This window comes from Mus pahari, chromosome 17 (genome assembly GCF_900095145.1).
Source record: "Mus pahari chromosome 17, PAHARI_EIJ_v1.1, whole genome shotgun sequence".
NCBI classification, from domain to species: domain Eukaryota; kingdom Metazoa; phylum Chordata; class Mammalia; order Rodentia; family Muridae; genus Mus; species Mus pahari.
In genome coordinates this window covers 48,948,477-48,970,131 of record NC_034606.1, presented here as the reverse complement: position 1 = coordinate 48,970,131, position 21,655 = coordinate 48,948,477, and the positions used below count along the sequence as shown (strand labels likewise).

At 50.5% G+C, this 21,655-nt stretch overlaps 1 protein-coding gene across 1 annotated transcript in view; it reads left to right on the top strand.

Annotated features, from left to right (window-relative positions):
- Window positions 1-21,655, top strand: part of Efcab6 (EF-hand calcium binding domain 6) — a 190,055-nt gene that overhangs the window by 142,364 nt on the left and 26,036 nt on the right. The window contains exons 23-26 of the mRNA XM_021217148.2: window positions 7,746-7,925; window positions 12,361-12,510; window positions 15,901-16,099; window positions 19,069-19,260. Of these exons, the coding sequence (XP_021072807.2) occupies window positions 7,746-7,925; window positions 12,361-12,510; window positions 15,901-16,099; window positions 19,069-19,260 (721 nt within the window). The remainder of the gene's footprint in view (window positions 1-7,745; window positions 7,926-12,360; window positions 12,511-15,900; window positions 16,100-19,068; window positions 19,261-21,655) is intronic.

The following is a 21,655-nucleotide window of genomic DNA, read 5'->3' as shown; positions in this document are numbered from 1 at the left end:
GAGAGGCAGAGGAGAGGCAGAGAGGCAGAGAGGCAGAGAGGCAGAGAGGCAGAGAGGCAGAGAGGCAGAGAGGCAGAGGCAAGTCTGGCCATGCCAGGAGGTGGCAGTCGATGCTGCCAAGCTGTTCATTGAGGAAATAAGCTCACCATGACAACTTGGAGCAGTTTCCCAGGGTGCTCTTAAACCGAACAGGATTTGATGTAAGGGCCATTTTTTTCAAATACGTTTTAGACTTAGCTAATTTGAACCAGGTTCCATTATGATATCTCCCTGTGTTGATGCCTAAGTCTCCAGCATGTTAACAGTGTGGTGAGCTCTGAGCTAACAGTGCAGTGAGCTGTAAGCTAACAGAGTTATGAGCTAACAGTGCCATGAGCTCTGAGCTAACAGTGCAGTGAGCTATAAGCTTAGGGTTCTGGTTCTACCTTTGAATGGCCTTTCTTCGGCGTGTGATGATCGACTCTCAGGTACCCAGGAGGTATGCACCAGCGTTAGCACACTCACTGAGGGTCGTGATCACTGAGTGACACATTCTGACTGTCACCTGCCTCCATGCAAGGCTTCTAACATCTAGAAACAGATGTTAGAAGAGCTGAAAGCCTAAAGGGGACCATGCTACTTAGGGACCAGGAGCCAAGGAGGAGGAACTGGGGAGGAGGGCTACTCAGTCCCCGACTCAACTCCACACTCTAGTGTCAGGGTGCAGAGGAAATCTGGGTGCCTTTTATAGATCAGAAAGCTGCCTCCACCCCAACATGAACCATATCTGGGTGCTACCACAGAAACTGCTAGAGTTCCAGCTGTCACTGAGCAGGAGTTGCCACCACCACTGTCCCAGCAGGACTCTTGAGCTCACCTGCCATCCATTGGTCTGGATCCCCTTGGAATAGCAGAGTGGGACAGAGGGGTCCTGCAGAAGGATGAACAGGGAGAGCCATGGGGAGGGTGTCATTTTCCAGGACAGCTGCTGCTGGAAGCCAGGTGTGGTGGCGGTTTGAATAGGTATGTCCCCCATAGACACAAGTGTTTGAGTGCTTGGCCCATATGGAGTGGCACTATTAGGAGGTGTGGCCTTGTGGGAGGAAGTGTGTCACTGTGGAGGTGGGGCTTTGAGGTCTCCTATGCTCAAGCTCCACCCAGTGTGGAATCCAGTTTCCTCCTGGCTGCCCGAGGATCAAGATGTAGAACTCTCAGCTCCTTCTCCATTGCCATGTATGCCTGCATGTTATCATGTTTCCTGTCATAACGATAATGGACTGAACCTCTAAAGCCGTCGTCTTCAATTAAATGTCCTTTATAAGAGTTGCTTTGGTCACAGTGTCTGTTCACAGCAATTGAAGCCTAACTAAGATATAAGTTGGTAGTAGGGACTGGGGTGTTGCTGTGATAGGCCTGACCATGCTGTTGTTTGGAGGAATGTGGATTTGGGGACTTTGGGTTTGGAAATCATGCTTTAAGTGGGGCTTAGTGGGGCATACTAGTGGGAACATGGGAGGCAGTGATGTTGAGGGTGATTTGAACTGTGGGGGCCTGACTCAAGAGGTTTCAGAGGAGAAGAATTTTAATATACTACCTAGAGATTGTTTTATGATATTTTGGTAAAGATTATGGCTGCTTTTTGCCCTTTGGAAGAGTCTGCCTGAGGCTAAAGTGAAGAGACTCAGATTAATTGCATTGGCAAAGGGGAGCTCAAAACAGCTTAGTGTAGACTCTGTCCTGTGGTTCATAGGACCCTATGAAGAGCATTTTGAGGAAACTTAGCAAGCAAAGGAAAAATACAAAATGTATGGATCAAGAGATAAAGAGGCATCAGCAAGTGGAATGGAGCTAAATCCATTTATGGAGATAAACAGATTAAAGATATTAAATGAAATTAAGGGAACAATGACATTGGGGCAAGATCCCACCCAGCCAAGCTTTCATTTTATAAAAAAAAAATGTTCCCCAAGGGATATTGTCACCTATTCTAAGATGGTATTGTGATGTATTGTGATGGCTATTCTAGGTTGTCAACTTGATTGTGTCTGGAATGAACTATAATCCAGAAATGGAGGGCACACCCATGATCTGGATCTTGAGGCTGGAAGACATGGGCTTCTGATCCTGATCTTGAGGTGGAATGACACATCTTTTGATGCAAATTGACACATGCCTTTAATCCTAGCGCTCAGGAGACATAGGCATGCAATCTCTTGGGTTCAAGACCAGCCTGGTCTCTAGAGCTAGTTCCAGAACAGCCAAGTTTAGGCAGAGAAGGGAACCATTGACAACTGAAAGCTAATGAAGATCTAATTGAACAAGGGGTCATGTTCCAGCCACAGCAAACAGCAGAACTTGGCAGCTTTGGTCATGTGGTTCTGGCTTTAGAAACAAGGATGGAATTTCCCTCTATGACTAAAGAAAGTGCTGAAGCCAGGAATATGTAAGGGGTGTCCATTGTGTGAGGCAGCCAAGGTTGTATCTTGTGTTGGCCGCTGGACTTTGTATTGTTTAAGAATCACTCAGGTGGTACTGGTTTTGAAGGCATGAAGGGGTCATGGAGAGCTGCTGAGGCTTGGCACTGTAAGAGGCCAGGAGAGGCCATGGGTGAAGGTGCAGCCTCAGTGACGGTTGAAGGCCCAGGACTGAAGGGGTCATACAAAGAATTTGAGACTTGGTGCCATGAAGTCAGCCTATGGGAGGCTATTGGTGAAGGTGCAGCCCAGCTGCAGCAGAAGACCCCATTGTTTTGGCGATCCCTTGACCATGGGTTGGCCACCAAGAACAGCAGCAGCAGAAGCCATGTTCCAGAAGCTGTGAAGGTGAAGCCTGGAGTGACCTGGAGACCCACAAGAGTTTAGCGATGACAGAGCCGTGGGACACCTGCCCAGAAAAGCTGCAAACACAGAGTGGAAACAGCCCAAGAGAAAGAAGTGTGCTGCAGCCAGCAAAGAAGAAGGGTGTTAGAGATGTGAAGAGCACTTTGGTATCAGCCGTGGAGATGCAGAGTTTGGAGTTCACCCAGTTGGTTTTTGATCTTGCTTTTTAGTCCAGGATTTCCTCACCGTGCTCCCTTCCCAACACGTTGGAACGGTGATGTACATCCCATGCCATGATATGTTGGAAGTATGCGATCTGCTTTTTTTGATTTTAGAAGGGATACAGTTAAGAGAGTGCATGAATCTCAGAAGAGTCTTAGAACTTTGGACTTTAAAACATTGATAGATTATGGGGACTTTAGAAGTTGGACTGAATGCATTTTGCATTACGTTGTGGCTACAAGCCTATGGGGACTGGGGTGTATGTAGAATGTGGTGGTTTGATTGGGTTTTGCCGCTACAGACTCATGAGTTTGAATGCTTGGCCCATAGGGAGTGGCACTGTTAGGAGGTGTGGCCTTGTTGGAGGAAGTGTCAGTGTGGAGGTGGGCTTTGAGGACTCCTATGTTCAGGCTCTGCCCAGTGTGGGAATCTGATCCCCTCCCGGCTGCCTGAGGATCTCCGCTCCTTCTCCAGCACCATGTCTGCCTGGACATAACAATGAACCGGCCCCAATTAAATGTCATCCTTTGTTAAGAGTTGCCTTGATCATGGTGTCTCTTCACAGCGAATAAAACCCTAACTCAGACACCAGGGCATCTAGAAGACAGTAGGACATCCAGAGAGCAGGTGTGCTGTGGCCATGCATGGCCGCTGAACTCCATGAAGGCCAGGTCGCAGTGGACCTTGTCCTGAGAGCTGAGAGACCAGTAGGAAAACAATATGGACATGCCCATTTGTAAAAAGTCTTCTTGAGCTACACAGTGAGGGAGGGAGTTTCAGGAGACCACCCTGGAGCTCAGAGGCCAACAGGGGCTCTTGGTGCCAAGCAGGAGGTGGCTGCAGGCTGTCCAGGAAGACTGGAGGGGAGAAGGGAGGGGGAGAGAAGTGTGGAGGATTGATTGAGGAGGTAGTGCCAGCCTTTAGCAGCCTGGGTGTGAGGCAGTGTGAGAAGGCAGAAGCACCTGGAATGTGATGCCCTACTCACACAGTCAGCCACGCAGCCCTGGGCTCCATCAGAGACAGTGAGGACCCCTTGCAATGCGTGTGGAGAACATAAGGCACCTGAGGGCAGGACAGTCAGCCAAAGGGAGATTCAGATTAGGAAGGGTTCCGATTATTCAAAGGAGCTCAAGGAGAACAGACATCAGGTGTCTGGACTGGATGTCACCTCTTCATACACCGCACCCCCCACCCTAGCTTTGCCCCTCAGGGCTGCTGGTGAGAACAAGCCTGTCTTCCATTTTTACAGCAGGGGCCGCTGCGGGCAGTGAGGACGTCCCCTCAGGGGTTCTCGGGGCATCTGTAGCCTCCCCTCTGGCTGTCCTAACATCAGGCTGCCCCCAGAAAGCTGCAGTGAGTGCCGTATATCAGCCTTCAAATCTAACCAAGAGCTCTGACAAAGAAGCCACCCTCTAGGCTGTCACCCCTGTTTTCCATTAACAGGATGTGAGGTGGCTTCTGTCATTGCTAAAGGCAATACCCTCCTTAGATGCCGACTGGGTGATGTTTGCACAGGATGCTCAGGAAGGATAGGCTGAGCAACTAGGGCCTGCCCCTTAGAAGATTGGCTGGGGCAGACACACAGGAACAGAGGTTCACTGTGGGGGACCTGTCAGTCACGAGGCTCAGCCTGGAAACCCTGTCAGAGGTCGGGATACTCCAGTAGACACTAGAGTAGCCTTATGTCCCATGGTGAGAGTGCTATGCTTAGGAGAGCAGAAGTGGCCTACACAGGACAGAACTACAGCAGAGGCCACCTCACCTACTGCTGTCAGGATTCGCTGTGTGTGCCTAGTGGGCACCAGCTTAGAAAGTTGGCCAGTCTCCATTCTGAAGAGCAGATGTTTGGGCCATCACACCACTCTCTAAGATGGCCCCATAGAGAATTCCTCCCAGCCCAGCTGCGCAAGGTTCCTGGTCCCTCTCCATATGGTCTGGGTCATTTGCAGGTCATGCTCCATATCCTTGACCATGCCCTTTACCTCTGGGGCCAGGGTCCTCCAGGTCCTCGTGAGATACAGGCAAGAATCCACTGTCTAAATAGCACAGAGGACCAAGACTCTCAGCAAGTGATGTGTGTGTGTGTGTGTGTGTGTGTGTGTGTGTGTGTGTGTAGATCCTGTGTGTGACTGATCACACTGCATAGCACATGGGCAGAGTCACCTGCCTATACCTTGAATTTTTGACCACTCCTGTGTGTACACGCAAGCTTTTCTGGGGCCTCTGCTCAGGACACGTTTTCCTTGGCGTATCTGTTGCTCAGTGATTTTAAAATTCAACCTTTATAGACAGTTGGCTTTTTTTTTTTTAATGTTACACAGAGGATTGCATAATGAAGGGTGAGGTTATGTAAGCAGAATTAGCTCTACGATTATTCACATTCATCGCAGTACTTTTTTTTTTTTTTGCGACTGTGCAATCTGCTCTTCCATGTCTCTGTGATGAGAAGAGCCTGTTTGCCATCTTCATTAATAAAGTAATTAAGAAGTGCCTTTTCATTCAGCCCAAGTGTCACGGCAGAGAGCAAGCTGTGTGGGAAATCTGTGCCTCAGAAGTGCACCGTCTGGGCACACACACACATGCACACGCGCGCGCACGCGCGCACACACACACACACACACACACACACACACATACACACAAGCGGCACGTGGCTTCAGCAAGCCTGCCTCAGGGACCTGAGAGTCGGGAGCAATGATTAAGGCACAGTGGTGTGTCAGGAAGCTTGCCTGTAACAGGAGACATGACCTGGACTCAGCACCCTCGACTTGCAGATAGCAACAGCAATGCTGGCAGGCCCTGCCTGGCAGCCCCCAGAAGCCCGGAAGAATCCAAGGGAGGCCAGGATCATGGAATGTTAAACCTGGGAGGATAGAAAGGCTCCTCTCCACCCCCAACCTCTCACCAGGATAGATCATCAGAGGGAGAGTGTCAGCAGCCCTCCCGTGGGACTGGGGGTCCTGGGAACATTGTCCAGAGAATCTTCCTTGAGTCTCATGCTAGATCACCCTGCTGGCAGACTAGGGTTAGCCCTGAGCTTAGACAGGAGCTCTTTTTGTACTTTGCTCTGTTTAATGTATTTTTTTTTATTTACTTAATGTTATACATTGGGTGTTTTGCCTGCATGACTGTGTGTGTGTCCTACATGTGTGCCTGGTGCCCGAGGGGGGCAGAAGAGGGCATCAGATCCCCCGGAACTAGAGTTATGGCTACGCAAAAGTCCCCCGGAAGAGCAGCCAGTGCTCTTAGTCACCAAGTTACCTCTCCAACCCCCATGTGCGTTGTTTAAAAAGCAAAGCTCACAGGTAAAGGCAGGCTGTAATCTCCTGGGTTATGGTATGAAGGTATCACACACACGCTGATCACACACATGTCGATCTCCTGGGAAGGCTTTTGGGCTAGTCCTAAGTGATAACGAGCCTATATAACACAGCTGTTTGAGCCTTTGCCCTCAAGGGCTGCCATGGCTCCTGGGAATTGGTAGGGCCTTGCTCACAGGTACCAGCGCACCCTGAGCTCCCTCAGCTGAGGGAAAGAAGCCACCAGAGGGCGACTTCCTCACCCATGTCAGAGGCAGGTCTGAAGGGAAGCTGTGGGTCCGCAGAATGCAGTGGGACCTGTGCTGTATACTGTCTATGGGCATCCAGGCAGGCCCACTAGCTCTGGGCAGGATAAGAGCCATTTGTCTCCCGGCATTCTTTGCATAGTGGAAGCACAGGAGCTCGCACCCATACCCCAGCTGCTGGCCTTCTGCCTTTGAGGAATGAGCACTCTCAGGGGGAACAGATGACTCCCCTCACAGGCAGGGTACAGTGTGGCCATTCTGGAGGGATCTCTTCAGGTGCCATTCAGAGCAGTGCCTCTAAAACCCAGCATCATCCTCTCAGGGGAATCAGGCTCGAATGCCTCAACTAGAAGATGCTGTCCCTTGGAGCTCCTGAATCAATCTAGGAAAAGCTCCATCTGCAGATCTCACTTTTTCCTTGGTTACCTGTAGACCAAGACCTTTCTGTTAAAAACAAATGCTTTAAAAAGGAAAAAGAAGAAGAAGATGGCCCATTTGCCTTCAAATTTTTATTGAAGTAATTCTATTCTATGTGAATAGCATCAGGAGATAAAACCTCCATTATTCCCTTTTTAATGAATTATAATTCAGAAAAATCTTGATAACAGAAAATGACTTAAAAGGCACAAAGCACACAGTTCTTATCTTGTTTTCCTTGTAGGCTCTCTTGCTGGGTATGTGTAATTGTCGGCTCTTCAAAGTGGAGATGGGGGGCTTTTAACATCCTTGAATCAAGTGCTATTCCTTTATTGAGGCTTCAAGGTGGAATATGCTTCCTGAAAGATTTTCTTCTAACCCTTAGTCTAACTCCATTTACACAGAGGTACTGGACTAAAAAATGAGAGCAGAGGGAGGTTCGGTTTCTGCGTTTGCCACCGTGTCCCCATAAAGCATGGTAGATGTGTGCCTTGGGTCCGTTCTCTTAGGGCATGTCTCTGATTGTCAAGTCAGTGGGCCTGGGGATCACCTAAAGACCCTGTTAAGCCTAGGTGCAGAGAGGCTCAGAGGCACGGGCTGGGACTGCATTTGTGACGTCTGCTGGCCTTGCTTGTACCTGACAAGGGAGACGTCCCCCAAATGGCCGATGCGGTCCTGGCCCCCGAGTGCCAGCTCACTTTCGGACAGCACCCGCTGACAGCACTGTCTTTGTGTCTTTAAAGCTATGACACCGAGGGAAGGGGTTATATCACGTACCAAGAGTTCCTGCACAGACTGGGCATCCGATACTCCCCGAAGGTCCACCGGCCCTACAAGGAAGACTACTTCAACTTCCTGGGTCACTTCACGAAGCCCAAGCAGGTCCAGGAGGAAATCCAGGAGCTGCAGCAGATCACTGAAAGGTGGGTGTGGCAGCGTGGGGGGTGCGGTGCCGCCTCTGGGCTCTGCGAGCATTCGCCCAGACAGCAAAGGCTGCTCTAACAGGGCCGACAGGGCTCCTGTAAGGCTGCATGTGACGCCGTTGAGCCTAGAGACCAGCTCTGCTAAAGAGCCACGATACAGGAAGCTTTACCCCATGTCTTTCCCCAGACAGCCACTTTTTCACACATTCTTTCATATCTTATCCCCTCCCCCTCCATTCAGCATTGCCCCTCCTAGTTGGACACTGCATGGCGCCTGCACCCTGCCGTGACCCATCTGGAACGCAGGTACTATACGATGTCTGTGATAGCCCACAGGCACCACGTAACACACGTTCAAAAGAGTGCGTGGAGGGATAGATGGGTGTGCGGTTTAACTCGCCATTTCTGCTTAGAGGACTTTATCCCAAGGATAGCCCAAAGCTGTGTGCAATTGGAGCAGGTGACTCACAGCCAAGGAAACCCTCTTCCATCCGGAGCTAGCATGCTGGCCTCGGGGGAGTATGTATGAGCTGGTGTCTGCCTATCGAAACCATTGCGGCACACACTGGGGTGCGTGTGACCATGCCCCCCCCCAGGCCAGGAGGGGTTGAAATGTGTTCAGACAGAGGCCAGCAAGGTCAGGGAGACACTGAGTAAAAGCAAAGCTACTGTGTATGTGGCTCCTCTTGCTTTTACCTGCGTGCAGCTGCCCCTTGCTTGCCATTTCAAGTGGTGGGACTCAGCTCTCATCATCAGTATCGTCGTCCCCCCCCCCCCCATCAAGACACCCAAGGTAGTGTGGGAGAGGAGCTGCTGAAGAAACGAGGGAGACACAGGGCAAGCAGGCAAAACGCACCCCTGGATTATGTGGAACTTACCGCACCCACGGAAACGGCAGACAATTGAGCTTGTGAAACTCAGTGTAAAACGCGCACAAGGCTGGTATAAATCAAATATGCCACAAACTGATGAAAAGTGGAATTTATCTTCAGCAGACAGGGCTGGCCTCATTACCCACGAGGGTCTTCATGCCTGTCTCCCCCCCACATCCCCCATGTGTGAGTAATGAGGCCCCTTGGCCCTTCTGGTATGTACGCACTTTCTCTCCTCTGTGCTGGTGGTCCGTGTGCCACACTACATTCTGACCTCGGGACCAGACAATCCATGCACACTAGCGTGGCCTCCTGCCTCAGTGGTACCGTCTCACCAGAGAACACAAAGACCGGAGCAGCTCCATTTCCAAAACAAAGACACTTGGCCCAGGCACAGTGGTGCCTGCCTGCCTGCCTGTAATCCCAGGGCCAAAGAGGTGGAGAAAAGTGGGTTCCTCTGGGGCTCACTGGTCAGCTGGTCTTAACCTAGAGAGATGCAGGCCAACAAGAGACCCCGCCTCAAAACAAAACAAAATGGTGGCTTCCAAGGACCTACACAACACCCAGCAGCACCACCTCTGGCCTCCACACACACCATCACACGCAGGAAACCCTGGCTTGCAGGCGTCATTAAATAATGGCTGCCCATCAGGCAGACTGGCTTCATGAACCCAGATCCAACTGGTAGATGGATTGAAGGGGCGGAGATGTTCACCTCCATCTCAGGGAGTTAGCTCTGCTAGGAGTCGCCCTAGCGCGTGTTGCCAGCGAAGCAGAGGCCTTTGTGATCCTGCATTCATCTCCGGGCCTTTATTCTGCTCTTAAGACTGAGAACAAGAAAAGCCAGCGAGCGGCCACCTGGCACAGGCCTACAGGGAGCAGCAGGTGAGCACAGCAGAGAAGGAAGTCAACAGGACTTGGTGACTACCAGGTCACCAGCCGGAGCCAGAAGAGGACGTGACCCCCAGGATGCCGCCACAGCCCAGTGTGGGCCAACAGCAGCTCTGTTTGGCGGGATGCGACCATCTCTGCTCCAAGCCCCCATTTACTCCGTGCACATGTTTACCCTGAAAGGGAAATAATTGCCGCTCAGAAGCCAGTCCAAGAAACGCTGAATGCCTCAATTTTCTAAAAATATGGATCTCCAAAAAACTGTTTTGATTCTCTCCGCTTTCAGCCGCTTTCATTTTGAAGAAGTTAAGTGAGGGAGAATTGTGATGAGAAGCAGGGGCTCTGCACGCAGCCTGCGGCTGGCTCCACAGGACGCTGTAAGCATCCCAAGGCATCTACTGTCGGTTACACCCAGCAGCCTCACCCGGGTTAGATGTCAGACTCCCCAGCCCCTTGCAGATGGGAAGCCCACAGGGGAAGGAAGGGCCTGGACCTCCGCATAGCTTCTCTCAATGCCTCTCCCCCAGCCGACCTACCTGACCAGTGCCTCGAGGCAGCCTGCCCCTCCTGCAGTCCGACAGTTTGGGTTCAGTGGTCCATTTCCAGGCTTGCTTAAGGAGCCGTCCCTCAAATGCCAAGTGGAAGTGCTGGACGAGAACCAGAACAGATCCAATGCTGGAAACCGATGACCCATTCATTCTGTGCCCCGAGGGACAACCAGGAACCAAGATGCCGCCTGAGCCCCGTGGGATAGGCCTTTTCCTCAGTGGCTTAGGAGGAGGGTGCTCAGAGACGTGCAAGAGTAGAGATGATGCAGTTTAGACCTAGTGGGCCACACTAGGTAGGTAGAACTCGTTGGCTTGGTGTGTTCACGTGGCACAAGCTAGAGTCATCGGAGAGAAAGGAGCTTCAGTTGAGGAAATGCCTCCAGGAGATCCAGCTGTGAGGCATTTTCTCAATTAGTGATCAATTTGGGGAGGGCCCAGCCCATGGTGGGTGGGGCCATTCCTGGGCTGGTAGTCTTGGGTTCTATAAGAAAGACTGAGCAAGCCATGTGAGCAAAGCCAAATAGACAGCACCGGACCATGGCCTCTGCATCAGCTCCTGCCTCCGGGTTCCTGCCTTGCTTGGGTTCCTGTCCGATGGTGATGTGGAGGTGTAAGCCGAATTAACCCTTTCCTCTCCAACTTGGATTTCGGTCATGATGGTTTTGTTTTTTGTTTGTTTGTTTTGTCGAAGCGACTAAAACCCTGACTGAGACAGTAGGCGCCGCTGGGTCAGTGGGATGCATGTTCAGGTGTGCACATGTGTGTGCTGTCCATGTGGAGGCCAGAGGTCAGCCTCAGGTGAGGTGCCTCAAGCTCAATCCTCCATTTCCTCTGAGACAGGGCCTGTCAGCGACCTGGAGCTTGTCGGTCAGGCTGGGCTGGTTGGCGATCCGCTTGTCTCTGCCTTCCTGGTGCTGGGATTGCGGGCCAGGCCACCACACCTGTCTTCCTCACCATGGACGGTGGGGATCAAAGTCAGGTGCACCTACTCTACCAAGCAAGCCCCCTCCGTACTGTTTCCGTCCACTAAGGTCAGGCAGAGTCTCCTTCCAGAGTAAACCATAGAGCCTTGACTAGAGGCTGCAGGAAAGTCAACCCTGAGCCCACACTGTCTGTCCTCATCTACCCCGTGGGCTGAGGCTCCTGGCGAGGCTACTAAGAAGATCCTTGGCGTCAGCCCACTCTGGGACACTGGCTTCTGCTCTGTGGGTCATGCCCAGGTGGTGGCTCTGTTTCTAGAAGTGGACACACCTGACCAGAATGTGAAGCCAGGGCTGAGAGAGACAGCTCAGGGGTTCGACCTCGGCTGAGTTCTGCTCCCAGCACCCACCCTAGGTTAGCCACACCTACCCAGGGGATCTAGCATCCTTTTCTGGCCTCCAAGGGGGCTACGTACCCACCCTCACATACACACACCCACATCTAGGCATGTACAAGCACGTCATTTAGAAATCATAAAACACGGATAATAAAATTGTAAATGAATAAGATGACAAGATGAAGTGTCCCAGGGTGCTTTGTCCACAGCCCTTGATCACTGTCCTCCTCCAGTCCTGTCACTTTGGTGCTGGCCAGCTAGTGTCCCTATGAGACTAGTATTTAGAACAACAATTTCCTGCCACCGTGGGGCTTGGTGTGTCCTCTCTCCAGCTCCTTTCCCACCAACCCACAGGGCTGTGCACGCATCCTCCCCACATCCCCAGACTTGTCCCCACGTCCATGTTAATTCTGCTGCCTGTTTGAGGCCCTTGTGTGCCCAGCATCCACAGCAGCACATGTCACACAGTAGGCGCACACAAGCATTTATTGAGGGCAGAGGCATTTTCTTACCAGCAGTATCCTTGTGTTAAACCCTTGGTTCCCTTTGAAAAGTACCAACTCTTAATACAGAAAGCAGGGTTGGTGGTTCTCCAGGGTGGCGCTGCTGCTGTTGACGGGCGACGGAGGCTGATAGCTTTTCTCTGGGAACCCCCCCCCCACACTTTTCACACAAACACATCTCCAGCCCCGCAAAATACCTTCTATAATAGCTCTTGGCTGAGGGTTCAGGTTGTCCCAGTAGAGTGGGCATCAAGAGTCACTTTTCTCCTGGACTTAACGTGTCTGAGGTGGCTTCTCTTCCAGGGAGAAACTCATGGACCATTATGAGGAGATCAGCAAGGCATTCAACGCAATGGAAAAGTCCAAGCCCGTCGCCCTTTGCAGGGTGCAGAAGGTGCTGCAGGAATGTGGGTGTCCCCTGAAGGAGGAGGAGCTCATCAGCCTTCTGAAGAGGTTGCCTACCCTCCCTCCTTCCCTCCCTTCCCCTCCCTCCCTCTCTTCCCCTCCCCTCTCTTTCCTCCTAGTATGTCCCTCTCTGTACCAACAGGCCGGCTGGTATCCTGGTTGCTCCTCTCTGGACTAACAGGCTGGTATCCTGGTTTTTTCCCTTCTCCTCAGTCTTCTCACACAGCCATGACCCCGAGGAGACCTCCAGTTGCTGCTCGCTGTTGTGTGTTTCAGCCACAAGCAAAGAGACTCCTTTGACAATGATTTAACTTCTCTCAGTGCCCGGCTCAGGGCTTCCCCACTGAAAGCTGCAGCCCCTTGCCCCGTCCTGCCACCGTGGCTTCCCACCCCACCAGTCAGGAGCTCAAGGCTTTCCGCTGATGGCCCTGGAGCAGGATGTGCCCTTTTCTAGATGACAAGCTCAGATCTTCTAGATGACAAGCTCAGATCTACACTTCCTGATTGGTTTTTTTTTTTTTTTTTTTACTTACATCATTGACTTTCATGGGCTTTAGTCGGTGTCGCCACCGTCTCCTGCCAAGTTTCATTCCCCAGTGTCCACTGCACAAGCACGTAGAGTTTGGTGCATGGCTCACCATGAATTGCCGCACCTGGCCGTGGTTGGTTCGCAAGCAGAATCCACCTTAGCATGGTCAGCCGACATTCTCCTTTCTACATAGTACATTCCCCAGGGTCATGCAATTATTACTCCCGTTTGCTCAGTGTACTGGTTCCTTGTCACTGCCGATAAATCCCTAGCCCACCCCGGGACAAATGTCTCTCTCTATTCAGTGTGTTCAGTGTCCTAGAGCACGCTGTTTTTGTCTTCTGAGACTTTGGGACGTTCTCTTGATGTAGCTCCTGTTGTTGACCAGGCGCCAAGACTCGATCCCTCCTGGTTTCGAGCTTTCTCGCTTATTTTGTATTTCTTACTTTTTACTATGTTCAGTTTCTCTTTTTTGGATTGGGGGCCAGGTTTCTGAGTCTAGGCTCAACCCAGTCTTTGATTTCCTGGCTTCCATTCTCTCTTTGCTGGGATCGGTCCTTCCTGAAGTAATTTTCTAGAAAATGTTAGACAAGAATTACATTTCTTGAATTGTTTCATTCTGGGATGTTTTAACTGCCCCTCATACAGCTTGTATGCATCTGGAATCCAGGGAGAAAATAATTTTCTGGTTTTGAAGACATTGCTTCGTTATATGCAAGCTGTAGAAACCTACTACCTTTGAGTGTGTGTTTGTACATGTGTCTGTATTGTGTGTACATGTGTATAGAGTATATTTTATGTATGTGTATGTTGTGTATTATAGTATATAATTGTATCATAGGATATGTGCATGCATGTGTGTTTATTGGTACATGTAGTATATACTACGATGGTATATCTGTATGCATGTGGGTGTATATGTGGTATATATAGTACGTGCATATATGTAATATATATATGCATGTATGGTATGTATGGAATGTGTATGTTGTCTCATGCATGAGTGTGTGGTATGTGTATGCATATTTGTGGGATGTATGGAGTGTGTGTATATATGGAGTATGTGCATATGTTGTGTGGTAGATATGTGTGGAAATGGAGGTCCATCCAGACCATCTTGAAGTGCTCACGTGTTCTCTCCTTTAAGAGTCTTCTCTCTGAGTCTATTTCTAGTTGAATAAGAATTCATGTGTTCAATGAATAAATCATGGGAAAATAGACACAGATAAGTAATTAGTTAAATGGTTCTGAGAGAGTCTTGTTAAAGTGTAGATAGACTCGATACTTTTATAAACAACACAAAAAGCCCCCAGACTGCTCTCCACCCTTCAATGGGTGATCAACTTTCCTGCGCATGGAAGCCTTAATAAGGACCCATCACTCAGTCGCTTGTTCCTCCTCAAAGACCCCTTGATGATAAACATCTTGGCTATTGGTAATTACATGTAGATTATTCTTTCCTAGGTCCAAAATAGACTTTTCTAAGCCCTAGCAAGGAGGTTCGCATGTGCGTTTGCTTTATTGCTGTATCTTAATAGTACGCTGGCAGCTCCTCCCTGCGCATGAAGCAGCACTGATTGTCTGTGTCCTTGTGTCCCTGTCACGTGATCCATGCCAACGCAGGCAGACGAGGCCGCTCCACAGCTGCAGCTTGCAAGGCAAGGCTCTCGTCTCTCTTAGAAGCATCCCAGCCACTGGAAACTTCCCTTCTACCCCAGTTTCCAGGCTTCTCTCCTTGGATGCTCGCTCCCATCCAGCTGACAGAAAATGCAGGCACTCAGGCCCCCCCCCCAAAAAAAAACGTAATCATATTAGTAGCAACCTTTTGTTTCTGTGCACACATGTGTGTACATACACATGCATGTTCTGCCTACCTCTTCTTTTTTGAGACGGAGAACTGGATTATAACTCACCAAGTAGGCTGTGCTAGCAAGCCCCACACATCCACGTCTCCATTTCCACACTTAGCCCTTCAAAAAAAAAAAAACAAAAAACAAAAAACAAATGAAAAACACAGGTATAGGATCAAAATCAGATCTGTTTTCTTATCAGCAAGCACTTTCCCATCTGAAACATCTCCCCAGCCCCAGAAACAGGGACCATGAAGGCATGAGACTTCCGGTGTCTTTAACACCCCCATCCCTGAGTGCTCGTGGAGAACTCTTGGACCTAGAGGGAATTGTTTCTCTGTCTGAGTTGAGGGCGTGAAGGGGCTGTTGTCGCTGCACGGATGTCCTTGTGGGGACATACGCTGAGATGGAATTTTTAATGGAGAAAATATTAAGCCAGATAGCTTTTGCACAGTACCCTGGGAGAGCTTTTGGCTTGACAACTCATTTCGGCCAGGCTTGGGGAAGAATTTAGTGTCTCTGCCTCAGTTCCCCCATCCGTGTGCCATCTCTGATATACTTCCCTTCCGAGTCCCACTTCCACACCTCCCTGCACACCCATTGTTAAAGCTTCTGCCGTGACAGGGACTCCCTGTCCAGCCTGTAGCTCAGCTGGCTGCTGCCCAGTTATTTCCACTATCCTCATCAGGCTGTCCTCCCCACAAATGCACCAGCAGTGGGCTGGCATCCATCTTTTACCCAGCAACCCTTGCTATCTCTTGCCCTCTGAAGCTCTGAACCCCAGTGCCCAGCCATCAGGTCTTGGGTCTTCAGGACAGGGCAGTCCGTGGCCTCCCCTCTGGGGCATCCCCCAGTCACCCTTGTTCCTCCTTGTGGTGATATTTCAAGTATACACATCAGAAAGCAGCACCTGTGGGCATGTTCCAGAAGGGAGGGCACCAACCTCTTTGAATCACTGTCTTTCCCACACTGCCTCTATACTCTGCAACTGTTTGTTGAATGAATAAGCAACGTTTTTTTTTTTTTTTCCAATGACTATTCTTTTCTTTTGTGGGGAAGCTTGGACGTCAGTGTGCATTCCAATCACATCGACCCTGTCGAATTCTTGAGAGCACTTGAGATCAGCTGGGCCAGCAAAGCTCGCCCAAAGGAGAAGGAAGAAAGCTCGCTGCCAGTCAGCTTCTCTAGGCTGACCCCGGACGAGGTGATAAAGACCATGCAGGATGTGGTGGAGTCCTCCCAGCCTGCTTTGGTAAAGGTATGACAGTTTGCAAAGAGCCCCGTCTTGTAAAAGTCACACCTCCATCCCTCCCGGGGGAGGTGGGGTTGGGGGGGGAGGGCTCCAAGCCTCGACCCCTGCGACCCCACTACCTCTCTCCAGTCTCCTGAGCATCTACTCAGTTTAGATGAGATTGCTGATTGGAGCAACTGTGCCTCCACTGTTATTCTGTGAAAAGCTGCCCTGGCTCTGTCCAGCCCACTGCTGTGGGTACAGCAGACACACCAGGCAAGCTGAGGCCACAGGGGTCAGGCAGAGGAAACAAAGACACCCGGTCTCATGGGAAGGGCAAGGTGAGGCCAGAACCTCGGGCCGTGCCCATACCTGCACTTTGACACATAGGCGCCCACATTCCTAGACAAAGATAATTTATTTTAAAGGACAGAGAAACTGGATGGTGGTGACACATATAACCCAGGAGCCTTCAGTGTGCTCAAGCAAGTGACCCATAGTGACATAAAAGTGGCCTTCAAGAGGTTGAACAGGACTGGCTGTGTTACAGAGACTGTTCGGTGGGGGTGGGGGAACCCAGAGGCCATGGACCATCTGAGGAGAAGGGTATTCTACCCACTGTCCTATGGGTGACTCCGTTTGCCTGATGGGGTACCTTGAGTCATGACAGTGTCTCTGGAAAGAGTGATTGGGAACCATGCTCCTCAAAGTGTGTCCCCAGCCTGGGTCACAGGTGGGTGCTTGAGGTGGGCACACCAACCCAAGGTGACTATAGTCAGCTCGGACTAACAGATTGTTAGAGGCAGCATGGGCCACGTGCACGAGGACCCACGAAGAAGAGCCCTCCCATCCCCTCCCGACCCCCAACACACGGCAGCGTCCTAGCCTCCACACCAGGAGGGTTCTGGGCTGATGGGGGCTTCCAGTGCTTTTCAGACAGCCACGCCTCTGCCTGCAAGGATCTCTGGTGGGGTGCCAAGCCCCATGGACTTTATCTCTCCTAGAGCCTAGTGTGCAGGTTGGGGGTCATTCTTCCTGTTCTACAGGAGGGGAAACTGAGGCTGAGGGTGAGTGAACTTGCCATAGCCTCACAGGTCACAGGTGGCAGGGCTCTGAGAGTGGCTGGAAGCAGAGAAGGACCTGCCCATGCCCTCTTCTCCAAATCTGAGAAGCCTAAGGAATTAAAGGTCTAGCTAGGCATGCTATCTCATGCCAGTTGTCACATGGCTTGGGAGGCTGAGGCAGGGGAATGGCTGCAGGTAATAGAACTAGCGTGATCTATATAGAAAGAACCCTGTCTCCTCTGGGAAAGGGCCGTGGAGGTGTTTCTCTGAGATGTGTTACTTTATTGCGCACCACCAAGGTTAAATTAGATTATGAAGCCCTCACAGACGAAGAGGCTTCCAAGGCCGCCTCTAAATTTAGATTTAAATGTGGACGTGGTTTGGTTTGGTAAACGAGATCCACCTACTCCCTCAGTGTAAGGGGGTTAAGGTGGGAGCTTGGATCCAAAAGGGGAGGAGCAATGGGGAAAGAAGCAGAAAGGTGGATGTGGACGAGCCAGCTGAGAGATGCGCAGAACTTGGCCTCTATCCTATAAAACACACGCTACCAGTATCTAGCTCTCTGTGAGGACTTAGCAACCAAGGTCATTAACCAGAAGGAAAGGGGAAGGCAGCTTCGTGGTGCCGTATCCCTGTGAGCTACAGGAGGTCAGGCGTTCTCGGGCTTGTCGGTCTCAGGACTGGCCAAGTCTCCCAGTTTCTGTATACGGGCCCTTCCTTGGAACACCATGCAGGGTCAGAGCTCTTGTGTTCAGGGACACAGCTTAGCATCTCTCGGGATGTTTGTGAAGCTAGGGACCGTGGGCCTCAGGGAGGAACCATAGTGGTTTCTTCTTTGTGTGGTGTGAGGTTCTACAGCAGAGTGTACGGCAGGTGAGCCTCAGGGTGGGTGGAGGCTGAGGGTAGGGAAGAACAGGAGGGGTGAGGCTGGTTCAGGACGACCACCAGAGGGGACAGGACAGGGCATGCAAAGACATGGCTAAAAGCCACTGCAGACGCCACACACAGATGTCTTGTTTCCAGACAACATCACAATACTATACCCTCACAATGTTTTGTAGATTTCAAAGCCCTTTCTTATTTAGCTTCCACATCCTAGCAGGCTGAGTTTACACACAGACCCCAGGGAGCTTCAGGCCCTGACCCTAGAAGTATCTGGATTAAGTATCTGGATTCATGTTGCTTCTCAGGTTCCCAGGACATCATGGTATCCATCTCCCCATATCACCTGGCTTCTGGCATCCTGATGGCATGAAGCTCCTTTTGCTTGGATCTTCTTCCAGACAGCTGTGCCCCTGGTGCCCACATCCCTGTACTTCCCAGCCAAAGACTCACTCACAACCACCCTCAGCTAGGTCCACCTCGACAGAGAATGTGCTGAAGCTGAGAGAGGACAAGGACTTAGCTGAACAACCCCAGGCCAGGGACTGCCCCGATGTGCCCTGCTGTGCCCCGGTGTGCCCCAATGTGCCCTGCTGTGCCCTGCTGCCTCAATGGCTGCCTGAAAAAGCTCTGTGGTATTTTGCTTTCATACACTCCCTGCTCCAAGGTGTGCCTCACTTGCACAGAACAAGAAAAGAAAGCTCAGGAGAGCTGGGCTCGTGGGCTGCAGGCACATTAAATTTTTACTTTAAAAGAAAGCATCTTAATCTACCACCCTGATATATATTTCCCTGTACAATAAGAATGAATGATTTTGTTTCGACAGATGGAGAAGTGTGTACATACTTTTTATAGCACGTTTTTTACACCTTTGCAGTTGACGGCTGCACGACTCGACCCACGGTTTGTCATGATTCCCGCACAGTTCGACCCGCAGTGTCAGAATGACGGCTCCGCTCATGGCGTGGGCACAGCCCCTCACGCATAGGCTGGGGCATTCATTGGCCAGGAGCATTTGCCAGTTTTTCCTCTGCTTTTGTGATGTTTCAGGCCTTCTCTGCACTGGATAAAGAGGACACAGGGTTCGTAAAGGCTATGGAATTTGGAGATGTCCTACGGAGCGTATGCCAAAAGCTAACGGATAACCAATACCATTACTTCTTGAGGAGATTAAGACTTCACCTAACACCCAACATACACTGGAAATACTTCCTGGAGAACTTCAGCTCCTTCCAGGATGAGGTAAGGCACCCTCCCTCAAAGCAGCTCACAGGGACAGCCGATTTCGAACGTCCATCTTCGTTAGAGCAACCCGAATGAAAATCCGTGATAAGACTGTGTGGAGTGCTGGAAGGGAAGCCGTGTCCTCTACTTGGTGGGGAAGTGTTTCCTTGCTTTAAAGAAGCCCGGGACTTTGATTTCACTTGCTGGCTTTAGCATTCAGAGCACCTTAGCTCTCAGAACAAGATCTGGCATCCAGAGAAGTGAGGCCCACTGAGGCTGGGGCAAGGGCTGCACCGGCAGAGCCCCAGGCGGAGTGATGCTGGGTGATCCCCTGCCTCAGCCTCCCAGTCTTAGGATTGCAGTCACGAGCCAGCATGCCCAGCTTCCTCACTAGTGCTACCATGTCGGCTTTAGTTCATTCACATAATCCGTTATAAAGCTAATCTCCATGTTAAATGGAAATACTCCTTGTCGAGAGCATGCTTGTATTCTTGCGTGTGTTCCCATCCTCCTGTGGGAGCATGTAGGTTATCTTATTTTTGTTTTTTTTTTCCACGATAGACAACCCCCGGTGCCTGTGTCCTGTGGTACACATGCATACATATGCACATATGGGATGCATGTGTGTAAACACACATGTGAAGGCATGCACACACACACACACACACTGCTGCTCCATGTGTAAATGGCTACTGGTGCTGCCTGCAGTCTCTTAAGTGGCTATGCAGTGCCCACTTTGTGGGTGGTACACCAGGCTTCCTGGTGCTCCATGGCATCACCAGCCCTGTTTTCAGCCACATTAGCCTTGCCTTGGTTTTAATGAGGCCAGGCTGTGATGTTGGGCCCCCTGTCCCCTGGCTGTTATGAGGACCTCCTCCTGCTTTGCAGCATGATTTTAATCTTCACACGTGGTGGCTGTTGTTCTCCCCCGTGATTATGCTTTTTGGAGTCCTATAAGAAATACACTGTTTGTTGTGGAAAGCTGAGAAAAGACAATGCTCATGTGACCCCCCCACACACACACACACAGTGACAGTGATTTGTCAGTACAAGGAATTAGCGAGCTCTGGATCAGGCGGGGTGAGGGAGACGGGCAAATCGGCTCCACCAAGTATTGCCCCGGCCTGTCCTGCCTGCGGGGAGGGCAGTTTCCAAGCCAACACCTCAGTGCCTCCCTGAAGACTGCTTTTCCCATTCTGAATGCATTTGGAGCTATGCAGAGTAGAGATGATGCTGAAGATGTAACTGGGTGTCTTGGCCTCTTCCACTTACAGGAAATGGTGCTGAGCCACCTATAGGTGGAAGGTTGACGACGCTTAGGAACTTCCCATTGACACTCTTAGTCCTGAGGATTTAGAGCATTCCCAGTCTTGCCACTGTGATGTATTCTTCAGCCAACACTCCCCTTTGTAAATCTATGTCCACATTTTACACTTTTCTACGTCTATGCAGTGTGTGCGTGTATATGCGTGTGTGTGTGTGTGTGTGTGTGCACGTGTGCGCACGTATGTATGTATAGGCACATATGTGTACATGTATGGGCACATGCGTATGTGTGCATACACATGGAGGTTGGAGGTTGATATCACATATCTTCCTCAGTTTCTCTCCACTGTACTTCCTATGGTTGGGTCTCTTGATGGTCAGCCAGTCTAGCTAGCCAGCTTACATAGTTTCTATCTCCCCGGGGTGGGGGTGGGGGGCGACATCACAGATGGGCCACTACACCAGCCCACTTTGTTGTTGTTGTTGTTTGAAATTTGAGAAAATCTCATAAGTACCATATTTACATAATTTCCAACCTTTCCACCCCGACTCAAACTCTTCCCCTGCCCTTCCCACTCCCTCTCAAACTCATGACTTCTTCTTTAATTATTGTTACACGTATGTATACGCATGTACATAGAAACAGAGACAGAAACAGAAACAGAGAGGCACAGGGAGAAGGCATATGGGGCCTGTGTGTGTACGCGTTTAGTGCTGGCTGCTTGGGATTAGATAATTTATGGAGCTCATCTTTAGAGAAGCCTGGTTTCCCATCTCTTGGTAGCCATTAACTGCCTATACCCCATCATCTAGGGATGGAGTCTTGCGAGATTCCCCCATCCATGGCGGCATGTCCACCAATGTCATCATTCAGGTCTTGTTTGGGCAGCTGTATTTTTGAGGTCTCATGGCTGCAGCTTCTCTGTCTTATGTAGAAGACATGATCTTACAACCCCCACCCCCCAACCCTATGTCTATGTTTTGTAGAATCCCAGAGCAAAAATGTCTGGTGTGAAAGAGCATGAATATCTTTTTTTCCTTTTTTAAAAATTATTTTATTAGATATTTTCTTCATTTACATTTCAAATGCTATCCCAAATGTCCCCTATACCCTCCCCCTACCCTGCTCCCCTGCCCACTCACTCCC